Source organism: Physella acuta, unplaced genomic scaffold (assembly GCF_028476545.2).
Source record: "Physella acuta isolate Inbredline_101_S28 unplaced genomic scaffold, ASM2847654v3 ptg001169l, whole genome shotgun sequence".
NCBI classification, from domain to species: Eukaryota; Metazoa; Mollusca; class Gastropoda; family Physidae; genus Physella; species Physella acuta.
In genome coordinates this window covers 226,823-240,895 of record NW_026732686.1, presented here as the reverse complement: position 1 = coordinate 240,895, position 14,073 = coordinate 226,823, and the positions used below count along the sequence as shown (strand labels likewise).

General features: G+C 38.4%; 1 protein-coding gene across 3 annotated transcripts in view; it reads right to left on the bottom strand.

The window, feature by feature from the left end:
* Positions 1–357: 357 nt before the first annotated feature.
* The window catches only part of LOC131956685 (alkaline phosphatase, tissue-nonspecific isozyme), a 28,024-nt gene continuing 14,308 nt past the window's right edge, over positions 358–14,073 (bottom strand). For all 3 annotated transcript variants that reach the window (XM_059321236.1, XM_059321234.1, XM_059321235.1), the window contains exons 2-14: positions 11,639–11,710; positions 9,178–9,398; positions 8,139–8,319; positions 7,302–7,380; positions 6,081–6,177; positions 5,422–5,517; positions 4,918–5,020; positions 4,366–4,500; positions 3,986–4,063; positions 3,176–3,289; positions 2,656–2,769; positions 1,978–2,058; positions 358–816 (exon numbers count right to left, since the gene is read on the bottom strand). In XM_059321236.1, coding sequence (XP_059177219.1) covers positions 599–816; positions 1,978–2,058; positions 2,656–2,769; positions 3,176–3,289; positions 3,986–4,063; positions 4,366–4,500; positions 4,918–5,020; positions 5,422–5,517; positions 6,081–6,177; positions 7,302–7,380; positions 8,139–8,319; positions 9,178–9,398; positions 11,639–11,705 — 1,584 coding nt within the window. In that variant the 5' untranslated portion in view covers positions 11,706–11,710 and the 3' untranslated portion in view covers positions 358–598. The remainder of the gene's footprint in view (positions 817–1,977; positions 2,059–2,655; positions 2,770–3,175; positions 3,290–3,985; positions 4,064–4,365; positions 4,501–4,917; positions 5,021–5,421; positions 5,518–6,080; positions 6,178–7,301; positions 7,381–8,138; positions 8,320–9,177; positions 9,399–11,638; positions 11,711–14,073) is intronic.

Here is a 14,073-nt window from a genome sequence, read left to right as displayed (position 1 = left end):
TGACAAAATACAACTATTAGCATACCGTTAACCTAGTACACTTACACAAATCACATCTGCACATTTAAACCATGAATTCACTATTTGTTCCAATACTTTTTGTCATACTTTTTATGTAGTTCATCATTACTAGAAAAATATGTAAACAAAAAAAAAAAATATTATACAAAATCAGCAGTTGATAATTAAACTGAATTATTTCTTCATATATCATGTAAATAATTTTAAGAATATAGATACACACAAAACATGTATCAAATCATTATGTGAATACAAACTGTGAAAACAATTGCAAAACAGATTCAATGATATTAAATATAAAAATCTTAAGCAGAGAATTAAAAAAAAAAGATTCATTTTTAGTTTACTTTCGTAAGAAGTAAGTTAAGGCTGGGTTTGTGTGCCATAATCAGTTACAGTTTAAAGAAATGTATTACATTTACATTTTTGAGTTTAACATAAAAATATTTTAAGTTTAATAAAACTTAATTATAAAACTTATAATTATAATAATATTTTTAAAAACTTTAGGAACAAGGGAAGCGCTGTTTGGAGGTAACTCTGAGCAAAAAACATTTCTGCTGTTTGATTGGATGGTCTACAAGACATGTTGTAGCGTGGCCAAGGCAGCAAGTATCAAGATTAGAACGGACGAGAGGTGCTGGACGCCTGAGCAGGGGTTCCCGTTTTCATCCATTTGTGTCCTCTTGGGCAGGTCACAGTTGTTCTTGTAGACTCCCAGACAGGCAGAGTACATCATGACGTTTCCGATGTAGGACTGCTCGTGTGTGGCGTGGAACATGTGGGCCATTGGGCCTAGAGGGAAAGATAAAATTATCATGTTAAAATATGTGGGCCTAGAAGAAAAGATAAAATTAGCATGTTAAAATGTGTGGGCATTAAGGAAAAGATAAAATTAGCATGTTAAAATATGTGGGCCTAGAAGAAAAGATAAAATTAGCATGTTAAAATATGTGGGCCTAGAGGAAAAGATAAAATAAACATGTTAAAATTTGTGGGCCTAGAGGGAAAGATAAAATTAACATGTTAAAATATGTGGACCTAGAGGGAAAGATAAAATTAATATGTTAAAATGTGTAGGCCAAGAGGAAAAGATAAAATTAACATGCTAAAATATGTGGGCCTAGAAGGAAAGATAAAATAAAATGTTCAAATATGTGGCCGTAGAAGAAAAGATAAAATTAGCATGTTAAAATATGTGGGCCTAGAGGAAAAGATAAAATTAACATGTTAAAATATGTGGGCCTAGAGGAAAAGATAAAATTAACATGTTAAAATGTGTAGGCCTAGAGGGAAGGATAAAATTAACATGTTAAAATATGTGAGTCATTAGGCCTAAAGGGAATATTAAATTAACTAATTAAAATGTTAGTCCTTAAGGGAAAGGTACAATCAACTCATGTAAATATGTGGGAGAGTAGAGTTAGAAAGACTATGTGTGAAATTGGCCATACAGGATAAGATGAACTTAACTTATAAAAGCTGTAAGTCTTACAGTGAAATGTAGGATGGGCTACTTAAAATGAAACAAAAAATCTTTCAATTTAAGCAGAAAAAAACCTTTACAATTTAAGATGGACTAATAAAATTAAAGCATAAAAAAATCTTTCAATTTAAGATTGACTAATAAAATTAAAGCATAAAAAAATCTTTCAATTTAAGATTGACTAATAAAATTGAAACAAAATATTTACAATTTTAGATGGGCTAATAAAATTGAAACATAAAAAATCTTTACAAAGTAAGATTAACTAATAAAATTAAAGCATAACATTTTTGTGCAATTTAAGATGGGCTGATAATATTAAAACAAAAAATCTTCACAATTTTCGATGGACATAAAATTGAAGCATAAAAAATATGTACAGTTTGTATCTGCAAGTGCTGATTTGGGGGTGGTTGCTATGGGAGTGAAATAGCTTTTGAAAGTTTAAAGAGAACTTGAGTTGGACCTACCTTGAGCAAATATAGCAACATCTTCGCCACCATGCGTTTCGTAACCCATCTCTATACAGCCAGGAAACTGGTAATCATTGTCTGTTTAAAAAAATGTCATGTTTTTAAAAGTGAGATAGAACTTTGTCATTTACTGTACCAGAGATTTCATTAAAAAGGCTTAGTGGTCATCCATAATTTTGTGACATTGTGTTATGAGGGGGGGGGGGGGGGGGGGATTTCAGATGTTGTGACATGATACTTTTGCATTTAAAAAAGTAATGTTAGCAACTTAGTTTTAGTTATTATTTTATGTTTAAAAACAATTTTTGTAAATTGTATATTGTCAGTCAATATTTAGAAATATATATATATTAAAAAGTAATGAAACTGCAATTTTTTTGAAGGGGGGGGGGGGGGTAGATGTAGACCAAATTTGGTCATTTTGGGAGGGGTCCAGCTTTTTGTAAGAAAGAGAGTGGAGGTTTCAGGGCTAAGTTTAGGTTAGGGTTCAATTTCGATGACAAAAACATGGCTGATAAAAACTTGATTATTAAAATATAGTTAACATGTTTGTATAACAGATCCACAATTCAGTAGTTTTAAATTAAGCTGTAATAAGTATGAAATTACCTTGTGTAAAGAGATAATGAATTTTGTTGTAACAAGTGTGAGCTAAATGATGAATGAACATCTTACCTGTCGTGTTTACGTCTGTTAAATTTTTTCTGCCAATGGCTGGGCCATTCAGGTAACCCAGCGTTGTGTAGGGTAATAAATCTTTCGGAGGCTCCAGCTTTATATTTGTTAGACCTGATGCAAAATTAAAACTAAATTAACTTTCAAACAAGTTATACTTCTTACATTGTAATTACCTGAGATAGTTTTCCAATATATTTCTATTTACATTAAATGTTAGTAAGTAGGAGTACGTCAAATAAATAATTTTTGATATAGGATGGAAGAAGATTTTCTAAAATTCTAAACATTATACTTGAAAAGCCTAATTATTTAAAACTAATTTAGAAGTATTTCAATAATTATGATATAAAATTCCATGATTAGGCCTATGGCAAATAAATACTTTTTTAAATTGGACAGGGAATTATATTTATAAAATGTAAATAAAAAACAATTTAAAATAAACCTTAAAAACTGAATAGCATTTCAGTTCTATAGGTTTAAATCTCAGTGTGTGAATTAGCCTTGAGGTTATTACCCAAAATATTATTCCCTCTCACTGGGTAGCCAGCTATTGTAAACACGTGTGAATGGTCAGCTGTGACGATTGTTAGCGTGTCTTCAACAGAGGTCAGCTTAGTAACTTTTTCAACTGCAGATTACAAAATTTCAGTATCACATCACAACATTTTAATTAAAAAAAACTTTTAAAAAGTAATAGTTCACCTGTAGTAAAATAAAGATTATTGTTACGTTCGGATTAGTTTCAACTCAAGAGACGATTCATGTTTACTTCAATACTTTTATTCGGTCTCAATTCTTTACACATAACAGAGCAGCCCTCGTCCTAACCGTTACCAACTAACCCACGCTCCCCCCTACAATCGTTCACTCGCCCGCATTCAACCTAGGGATTACAATACATAAACACACCGGGGTTACTACACATTAGGGTGAACTCAACTCACACACGTACTCTCCCCTAAGTTCGAGACTATTCTACCCTATTCAGTGGCGTAGCGAGGTCGGGTGTCACCCGGTGTGGCACTTAATGGTGTCACCCCCCCCCCCCCCCCAGAGGTGTAGCGACCCTTCCCGGGGGACAAATTTTCGATTTGCAACCCCCCTCAAACTTTCAATTTGCACCCACCACCCTCAAGTTTTCGATTTGCACCCCCCTCAAGTTTTTCTCTATATATTTTGCTATTTTTGCCTTAATGTCACCCCCCCCCCCCCTAAATGGTGTCACCCGGTGCAGTCAGCACCCCCCCCCTTTGCTACGCCCCTGACCCTATTCTACCCTGACCTCAAATGACCCGTAACAATTATTGAACCTTAATTTGTTTACCTGCATCATCAAAAGCATGGGCCTCCCCTAGGGCTAGCTTTGCATTGTTGCTATGGTGACCGTGATCAATCCTTCCACCTAAAATTTAAATTTAAAATTAACTTTCGATTTTTAAGGAAATGGAAAATAAAATTGGCTTACTTGATCTTTTCAACAGAAATTTTGCAAAACAAACAGACGAATTAGCAATTTAATAAATTGAACAGTGAAATATATATGTAATCAGATTAGGCCTAATACAATTTATTTCACAATTTGTTTTATTAAAAAAAAAACATCTTAAAAAAATTGTAACTTTAAAGCTTTCAAAGGTTTTAATGTAGTAATTCTGTTCTTAAAAAAGTTGTGAATGATAAAGTGAGTTATTGGCCATGAAATACCTTCAATCAAAAGGAAATACCCCTTAGGATTTTTCTTTAGGATTCCAATGGCCTTGTCTACCATATCCTGCAAGGTAGGATCCTGATCTTTATTTCTTTTCAGGTCATACTCCATGTGACCAGGTGAAAAAAGGCCTGTTTAAAAAAAAATTTCTTTAATATAAAAAAGTTCATGTAATAGGTTTTCAATTAAGTTAAAACTATGAGAATTATTTTTATTTATTTAAAAACTCAAGCAATTTAAATACACATTTTTTTTGCTATACAGATGCAATATTGACAGAAATGCAGAACATTTATAAATTGAGTTAATATAGTTATTTCCCTTACTACAAATGCATTGTTTTCCCTATCATTATGAGTTAAACTTGTATGCTTGTAATGAGTTGGTATACTTTGTAACAATTGCTTATAATCATCATAATAAACAGTTATTTTCACTATAATATTGTAAGATTAATAATAATTTATATATTATATTACATGATTTATAATAATAATATATCTGTTGTTATAACGAGCAGTATAATATGTTGAAATTATGTGTTTTACCCAGTAGGAAATCTGTATTACTGACATCAACATTTTCCAATGCTGTTTTGTTTTGAACGTAGGTGTACTTTAAGTTCCTGCTACTTTTATCAGCTTTCCACTCCTGGGGTACAAGATTTAAAAAGAAATAATAAGAAAACAGTCAGTATTATTGTCTTCTACTCTTCTACTAGCACAATGTTCCACACTGCTAGTTAGTAGGTTACTTTTACTGTGTGTTCGCACTTTAAAAGTCACTTTAAACTTTAAATGTTAAAATACTACTGTTCACACTTTAAAATAATTAATATGTAGGCCTACTACTCTACTACACACACTAGTCTAGAACTAGAACCATTGATGATTGAATATGAATAATCATTAAAAATCACTATGACACACTACTTTACACCACTACTACCCCTCTACTCTCTACGGTACTGTACTCTACAATACAAATTAAGGCGTTACTGTTACAAACCTAAAACAAAGCTTGAAATAAGTTGAAATAACAAATGAACTTACGTTGATGAGATTTCGCCCATCTAACCTTTGACCTCTCTCACTTCCGTCACTGTTTGTTTGGTTCAGAAAGTATCTTCTACCACCTCCAAGTATGACCTTAACAACATCAAATTCTAAAATTAAACTTTTTAAAGATCCCTTAAGCTAAATGGTTTTTATTATATCAGAATAAAATATGCATCTTCACTAAGCCTACACCTATACGATATTACATCATGGAGCAGCATAATTGCATAATACTAAATACAAATCGAAACAATTAAATGTTAATATTAATTTTATCTGCTATAAAATAGCTTTATCTAAAATTCTATTAACGAGTATAAAAAAAATAAATATAAAATCTGGCAACCCGGATGTGAGGAGTGTCTGATTGAAAAAAAAAATGCGTTTAAAAAAATATTTGGATACTATGGACTAAAAGCGGTATTACAAAAACAAATAACTAAAAAGTTATTAAAAAAAACCACTAACGCACGTTATTAAAGGTAACTAGCGAAAACATTCCTACAGAACTTTAATGGAAATAAACAGAACATTCCGTTTCTTTTCAGTGACTGGATTGGGAAATATTTGCTTTACTTAGCATCGATCTAAACTAAAAATTACAAGTCAAACTTGTATAAATTTGATGGCAAAAATCACATGATTATACTTGCATTGATGTTGGGATTATCCTTGATCAGCTGGTACGCTATATCCTTGACGTGATCGCATCCTGTCAAGGCTTTCATTGGCTCGTCACACTCCCAGTCTCTGAAAGGATCACGTCAGATAGACAAAAGAATACGTCAGATAGAGTATGACGCCAGATCGATATGATCAAGAAATGTGTAAGCCTTATAAGTTAAATGCTCTATTATCGTGTATATATATATATATATATATATATATATATATATATATATATATATATATATATATATATATATATATATATATATATATATATATATGAATCTGTACAAAACATGTATGTATTATGTAAATGATGTATACCCTCCTGTATACCCTATGTTGTGTTTTGCCAAGGGCACTGCATGCCTTATAAAATATATCCAAACTCCGTTTATTTATGCCCTATGTTCTGGTTGTCTTATGAACTTAATACTCCATGTTCTGTATGCCTTATGTACTGTATGCTCTAGGTTCTGTATGTCCTATGCAATGTTTGCCATATCTCCTGTGTGCCCTGTGCACTGCAAGCCTTATACATTATACCTCCTGGAATAGTTTAGAATCTGTTGATGCTATAACTGTATTTCTGCATTTTACCAGCCCCCCCCCCCTTCCATTAACTAAGCATTAAACCGTATTTCGATACCAGGTTCAAATTTCGCCCCCCCCCCCCTCCTTATATCAGCACCAGACTATGACCGTATTTCCGTACCAGGTTCAAATTTCGCCCTCCCCCCGCCCTCCTTATATCAGCACCAGACTATGACCGTATTTCCGTACCAGGTTCAAATTTCGCCCCCCCCCCCGCCCTCCTTATATCAGCACCAGACTATGACCGTATTTCCGTACCAGGTTCAAATTTCGCCCCCCCCCCGCCCTCCTTATATCAGCACCAGACTATGACCGTATTTCCGTACCTGGTTCAAATTCCCCCCTCCTTATATCAGCACCAGACTATGACCGTATTTCCGTACCTGGTTCAAATTCCCCCCTCCTTGTATCAGCACCAGACTATGACCGTATTTCAGTACCTGGTTCAAATCCCCCCCCCCCCTTCCTTATATCAGCACCAGACTATGACCGTATTTCCGTACCTGGTTCAAATTTCGCCCCCCCCCCTCTTTATATCAGCACCAGACTATGACCGTATTTCCGTACCTGGTTCAAATCCCCCCCCCCCCCTTTAATTTACTGCTACTCACCTGTGAGGCACACGTGCGTAGGTAGCAGCTGGCGTGGCGTGAGTTACGGTCGTTGTGGTAACAACTCCAACAGACATGCCTGGTCAAGGTAGGAAATGTGGGGTTGATGTAAACAGTGTTTATTACAGGGCAAGAGGAGTGGGATTTTGATAAGAAAAGTAGGATTTTGATCAGAAAAGTGGGGTTTTTACAAGAAAAGTGGGATTTTGACAAGAAAAGTGGGGTTTTGATAAGAAAAGTGGGGTTTTGATAAGAACAGTGGGGTTTTGATAAGAAAAGTGGGGTTTTGATAAGAAAAGTGGTGATTTTGACAAGAAAAGTGGGGTTTTGATAAGAAAAGTGGGGTTTTGACATGGAAAGTGGGGTTTCGATAAGAAAAGTGGGGTTTTGACAAGAAAAGTGGGGTTTTGACAAGAAAAGTGGGGTTTTGACAAGAAAAGTGGGGTTTAGCAGTATTATGCCCTACCATTCGACCACGCCGTCCCACAATATAATATTGAGCACATTATTATTTGCTTAGAGGTGTCGGCGTGGTCGGGTCGGTAAAGCTCAAGGCTGCTACACTGTCAAGGTTTCGAGTTCGAACCCCATGACAGATGAGTCTCTATATAGACAACTCCAAAATTAAAACATTGCTGCCTTGTAAATTATTCTTAGATACAGGTTATGGATTGCAAAAAAAAAAAAATAAATAAAAAAATAAAAAATAAATAAAAAAATAATAAATAAATAAAAATTAGAAAAAAATCAGAGTTTACAAGTTACACTTCATTGTGTTGGAAGAAATCCGGTATGCATTATAATTAAGAACGAAGAAGAAGCATTGCTGATATATACCTTCCTCCTGGGCGTGGTGGAGGATTGTCTTTAGCTTGGTGCTCTCGGAGACTTTCGAGCAGTCGGTGCCGAACTTCACCTCCCCGGTTACCCCCAGGGTGCCGAAGTTGACCTTGATCCCAGTCGTCATGGCAACGGCGGTCCCCGCGCTGTCAGGGACTTGGTAGTCTAGGTTATACGTCTGCAAAAAGGTCAAGGTTGGAGCCCGATAAGTTACAATTTTAATTTTTAATCAATAGATTCTGTGGATTATGAACAGCTAAAATAGTATGACATTCCGGGTAAATATTTGGCATTAAAATTCTGTTGGTTTTGTTGGCATCAAAATAGATATATCCCTTCAGTCACCAGGGTTTAATTCAAACATTTTTTTTCTGGAGGAGGGTGTGGGTGAGGGGTTAAGGACATGTGCAAATTTAGGTGGGTGCACTTAAAATTTTCGCTTGGGGAGAGGGACGAACACTGGTTTAAGTATATATTTTCAATACAAATTCGATACTTTTTTTTAATTTCATCCGGAGAGGGACAGAGGGAGGGAAGGCGGTGGACGTGCGTCAGCAGATGCATGTAAGACATTCTGTTGGTCAGATCATGAGACCCATTTTGACTGTGATTATAATACTAACTGTAAAATACTACACGTGCACCTCAGGCAAGCCCATAACCAAATATATCACTTAATCAAACTTAAACACTAAATTAATCTTACATCAAACACTAATTTTTACTCTAAAAACACTAAACCCAAACCAAAGCAGGATCTAACCATGATTCTAATACAGAGCCTAAGCTTTAACGAAACCAAAGAAGTAACCATAGAAGTAATCATAGAAGTAACCATAGAAGTAACCATACAAAACCAAAACCAAATGGTACCCAATATCTTACTTCTACACCGAACAGTACCTTTAACCAAACTATTGCCCTTACCAACAGTAAACCTTCTAAATTAAAATCTTAATGTAAACTTTAACCGAACACCAACAACTTGATGTCAATAAAAAAAAAACCTGCTCAGTAAAAACAAATGAAAACAGACCTTTGAGAGGGCATGGTACGGAAACTTCTCGAAGCTCAGCTTAAATTCCTCCCCTTTCAGTCCGAGGGTCTGACCTTTGTAGATCCTGGCCGCGGTGATGGTGGACACGCCCATCCCGTCCCCCACCATCAGAATGACGTTCTTGGCCTTCTTGTAGTTGGGCTGGAGCTTCCAGACTTTCTCAAACTCGGACTTGGCATCTTGTCTCCAGTGGTCGGGTCCTGGGGGTGGAGAGTGTGGGTCGGATTAGGGTTGATGTGTGTGATGGGGAGGGGGATAGAGAATGTGGGGCGGGTTAGGGTTGATGTGTGTGATGGGGAGGGGGGGGACCTGGAGAGTGTGGGTCGGATTAGGGTTGATGTGTGTGTGTGTGTGTGAGGGTGGGGGGGGGGGTGGAGAGTGTGGGTCGGGTCAGGGTTGAAATGTGTGATGGGGGTGGGGAATGGAGAGTGTGGGTCGGGTTAGGGTTGATGTGTGTGATGGGGAGGGGATAGAGAATGTGGGGCGGGTTAGGGTTGATGTGTGTGTATGGGGGGGATGGAGAGTGTGGGTCGGGTTAGGGTTGATGTGTGTGTGACGGGGGGGGGGACCTGGAGAGTGTGGGGCGGGTTAGGGTTGATGTGTGTGTATGGGGGGGATGGAGAGTGTGGGTCGGGTTAGGGTTGATGTGTGTGTGACGGGGGGGGGGGGGACCTGGAGAGTGTGGGGCGGGTTAGGGTTGATGTGTGTGTATGGGGGGGATGGAGAGTGTGGGTCGGGTTAGGGTTGATGTGTGTGTGACGGGGGGGGGGGGGACGTGGAGAGTGTGGGTCGGGTTAGGGTTGATGTGTGTGTGACGGGGGGGGGGGACGTGGAGAGTGTGGGTAGGGTTAGGGTTGATGTTTGTGTGTATGGGGGAGGGTGTACTAGCGTCGATGTAGATAAACAATAATATGGCTTCTATTTAATATAGTGATGGAAAAACAAATAAGAGATGCGCATTGGTGTTTGAGATGTTGCTTTTTAAAGAGTTTTATATGTTTCATGACCTCGGTATGTGAAGTGATGGTGTGGCTATATGTGCCGCTACATACTAAAAAAAAAGGGCCCAAGATACAAGTTCTACACGATATTCACCCCCCAGAAAGTTTGAACCTCAGGTTGATTTAAAACATGTTATTTACTGACAATTAATGTCTTATAAACCGTTTGATTTACCGACAACTGTCTTGAAGGCAACATGTTTATTTGCGAGCAATAAAACCGTAAATAATGAGTTAAAGCAATAAAATAACAATGGGGGACTTTTACAACAGGGGCCGTCTTTAAAGATCACTTATTTATGGACGAAGAGATAGCTTGGAGTGTTTCAATCGTGTCACTCTTTGTGGGTTTTATCATTGTCAGCATGGAAGTAATCAGAGGCGTAGCGACCCCTCCCGGCGCAAACTTTAATTTGGCGCCCCCATATATTTTTTTATATTTATAATTCAAAATAGCAGCTAAAATGAGCTTATTTTGGCGCCCCTAGGGTCGGCGCCCGGGGACATATGTAGCTCCCCCCAGAGGCGTAGCGAGGGGGGGGGGGCGGGGGGGGGACATATGTCCCCGGGCGCCGACCTTAGGGGGGGGGCGCCAAATTGAAAGTTTGAGGGGGGTGCAAATGAAAAGTTCGAGGGGGGGGGGGGTGCAAATCGAAAGTTTGTCCCCGGGCGCCGGGAGGGGTCGCTACGCCTCTGCCCCCCCCCCCCGTCGCTACGCTTCTGGAAGTAAGGGAATGGTGGGATGGAGGAGGGGATGGGTAGCAGAGATGCACTTAGATGATGATTAATTAGAGGTCAAAGTTCAGAATTTGGTTGCTGTGCGCTCGTGGTATTTAGTAAATATGGAGCGTAGGGTATAAAAGAAATAGGCCCATAGTCCTACAAAGTCCAAAGACCGCGGATGAGTTAGGGTTTAGGACGTTACCCCCCACGTTATTCCCCGGTCATTACCCCTCTAATAAATTACCCCTTGTATACTAACCCCCCTTTCCCCCCCCCCCTCTGGTTATTACCCCGACTCTCGAGAATACAAGTTATAAAAGTTCCTGGCAAAGCTAGAAACAAAGTAATGCTTGGTTGTGGTGGTAGGGAGGGGATGATGACCGGTTGTAACTAACAGGGGGGAGGGGGGGGGGTAATGTCCTTTACCCCTGGGCCTTAATAGACCAAAAAGAAAGACATCGGCCCATTTAACAAGAAGCCTATATACGGCACATCCCACAGCGAGACCAAAACAACCAACACAATAAAACTAAGGGGGGGGGGGGGAGAAGACGATATTTGAACAATCTACTAACCCGTGCCTACACATCTCTATTTAGTTAATTAATTAATTAATTATTTACATATATGTGAAATAGCCTACCCAGAGGGTTACAATTTTTTACAAGTATTAGATCTAATTTTGCCAGTTCAAAGAGTTTTTTGTGTATACTCACCTTCGTTTTCATCTGCACGGCTGAATGAAACCAGCAGTCCCAGGATCAAACCCAGCCCGCACTTCATGATCACTGTGGGGGCAACAAGAAACACACCTGGTTAATTAAGCGGTCAAGTAATTATGTCATTAACCGCGGTCATTTAAATAAATAATGAATGCAATACAGACTGTATGGGAAGATTGTGTATTGTAAATCGTGAGGGAGGGGTGGGGTGAGGGAGGGTTATCGTGAGGGAGGGGTGGGGTGAGGGAGGGTTATCGTGAGGGAGGGGTGGGGTGAGGGAGGGTTATCGTGAGGGAGGGGTGGGGTGAGGGAGGGTTATCGTGAGGGAGGGGTGGGGTGAGGGAGGGTTATCGTGAGGGAGGGGTGGGGTGAGGGAGGGTTATCGTGAGGGAGGGGTGGGGTGAGGGAGGGTTACTGAGTTCCTGGTGTGGTTAATGGTGTGTGGGTGGGACTTGCTTAAGGCCGGGGTGTGGTTAAAGGTGTGTGGTGGGGGCTTGCTTAAGGCAGGGGTGTGGTTAAATGTGTGTGGTGGGGGCTTGCTTAAGGCAGGGGTGTGGTTAAAGGTGTGTGGTGGGGGCTTGCTTAAGGCCGGGGTGTGGTTAAAGGTGTGAGGTGGGGGCTTGCTTAAGGCAGGGGTGTGGTTAAAGGTGTGTGGTGGGGACTTGCTTAAGGCAGGGGTGTGATTAAAGGTGTGCGGTGGGGGCTTGCTTAAGGCAGGGGTGTGGTTAAAGGTGTGTGGTGGGGGCTTGCTTAAGGCAGGGGTGTGGTTAAAGGTGTGTGGTGGGGGCTTGCTTAAGGCCGGGGTGTGGTTAAATGTGTATAGTGGCGGCTTACTAAAGACCGTCGAGTATTTAAGGTGTGCGGTGGGGGCTTAAAGACTGTGGTGTGGTTAACGGTGTGAGGTGGGTGCATGGGGTGGGTTACATTATGTTTCCGTATGTGCGGAGGGTAAATTTGTGGTGTTGTTTAACGGTTTACTGTAAAGACACCCGTAATATATCAGCTAAGGAATAAACACTCCAGTTTATGGCTTTGTTTTGTTGTCTCCCATCTTATAGTAACAAAAAGCAGTATTTAACGCGATCTGGTGCTTGAACAGACTGTAAATAGCCCTCCAGTTCTTGTCTAAACCTATCAAGTGGTTCTCATCTAAGCGACCACCGCCTTACTCTTGTTGTTGATAATTTGAGGTTTTTCTATTTTAATCCTAAACTAACCATAACCATTGCCCTAAACGTGAACACAAACTCTAGGCATAAAATCTAGCTTTCAGAATTAGACGAACAGAAATTAATCGAGCATTTCAACAAATATTTACGCTTTAATAAAAAAAAATAAAAATAAAAAAAAAAAAAGAAAAAAAAACAAAAAAAAAAAAAAGAAAAAAAAACACGAGTTTCTAAGATATAGTCGAACTAAAGCAAAACGAAATAAAGAGTAAAAAGATTAGTACGAAAAAATCAAAAGTTTAACAGAAATTTAATTTAGATCTAGATAATATTATGAAACCGTTGATTCTTCTAGTGCTTTTATTCGAATAGCTTCTTAATAAAACTCTATATGCCAGAAAATTTTAGTAATGAGTTGATTAAAAATATTCGAATAATTACTCCCAACAGAAACAAAATTTCAAACTGCGAATGCGCTTAATAAATCGCTTTAAAACAGACCTACTTCGGTGTTTTTTTTCTTCGTGTAGACATTCCGGTAATTAGTTTAGTGAAACCATTAACGCAGGTCACTTCCTGTTGCTTCTCTACTTAATCGCTGTGGTTAGAGCGAAGACAAATTATCTCCTTTAAATTAAATTAGCACTGGAATGTTTTACCATTGCCATACGTCTTGCCGGTAAAAGCTGTAATGTGTGTTAATGAATGGCTTTAGTAGGGATATTTTTAGCTTCACGTGATAAATAGGAATACATTTTAAAAGCGGGAAGTGTTTTTTTTTTTTAAAATACAGCTGAAAAAACAAACACAAAATATTGCACGTTTGATCGTTTGCTCTACCCCCTGACCTCCCACCTCCCCCCATCACCTACTGCTTGACAAGTGAGTGGTGGATTTGATCGTTTATTCACACTTTGATTAATTTCGTCTCGCTTATCAAAATCATAAACAAAAAAAAACGTAATAAAATTCATCATATACAATAATACTTATTTCTATAAAACCAAAACTAAACTCGAATCCAAACGGTCGATGATTATATTTCCATTGAGGAAAAAAAAATATTTCTTCTTCTTCGTTCTTAATTGAAATATTAAACGTTATTTCATTCAACACAATTATCAATTAAGTATTCCGTGTCTACCGTTTATGCGCCATATAGTTGACTCAGATTTCAGCCTGCTTTTCTTTTTGGGTTAGCTTCCACGGCATTTGTCCAACTAAGAACAAAATACACGGCAGCAGTTGTTTGATTTTGGA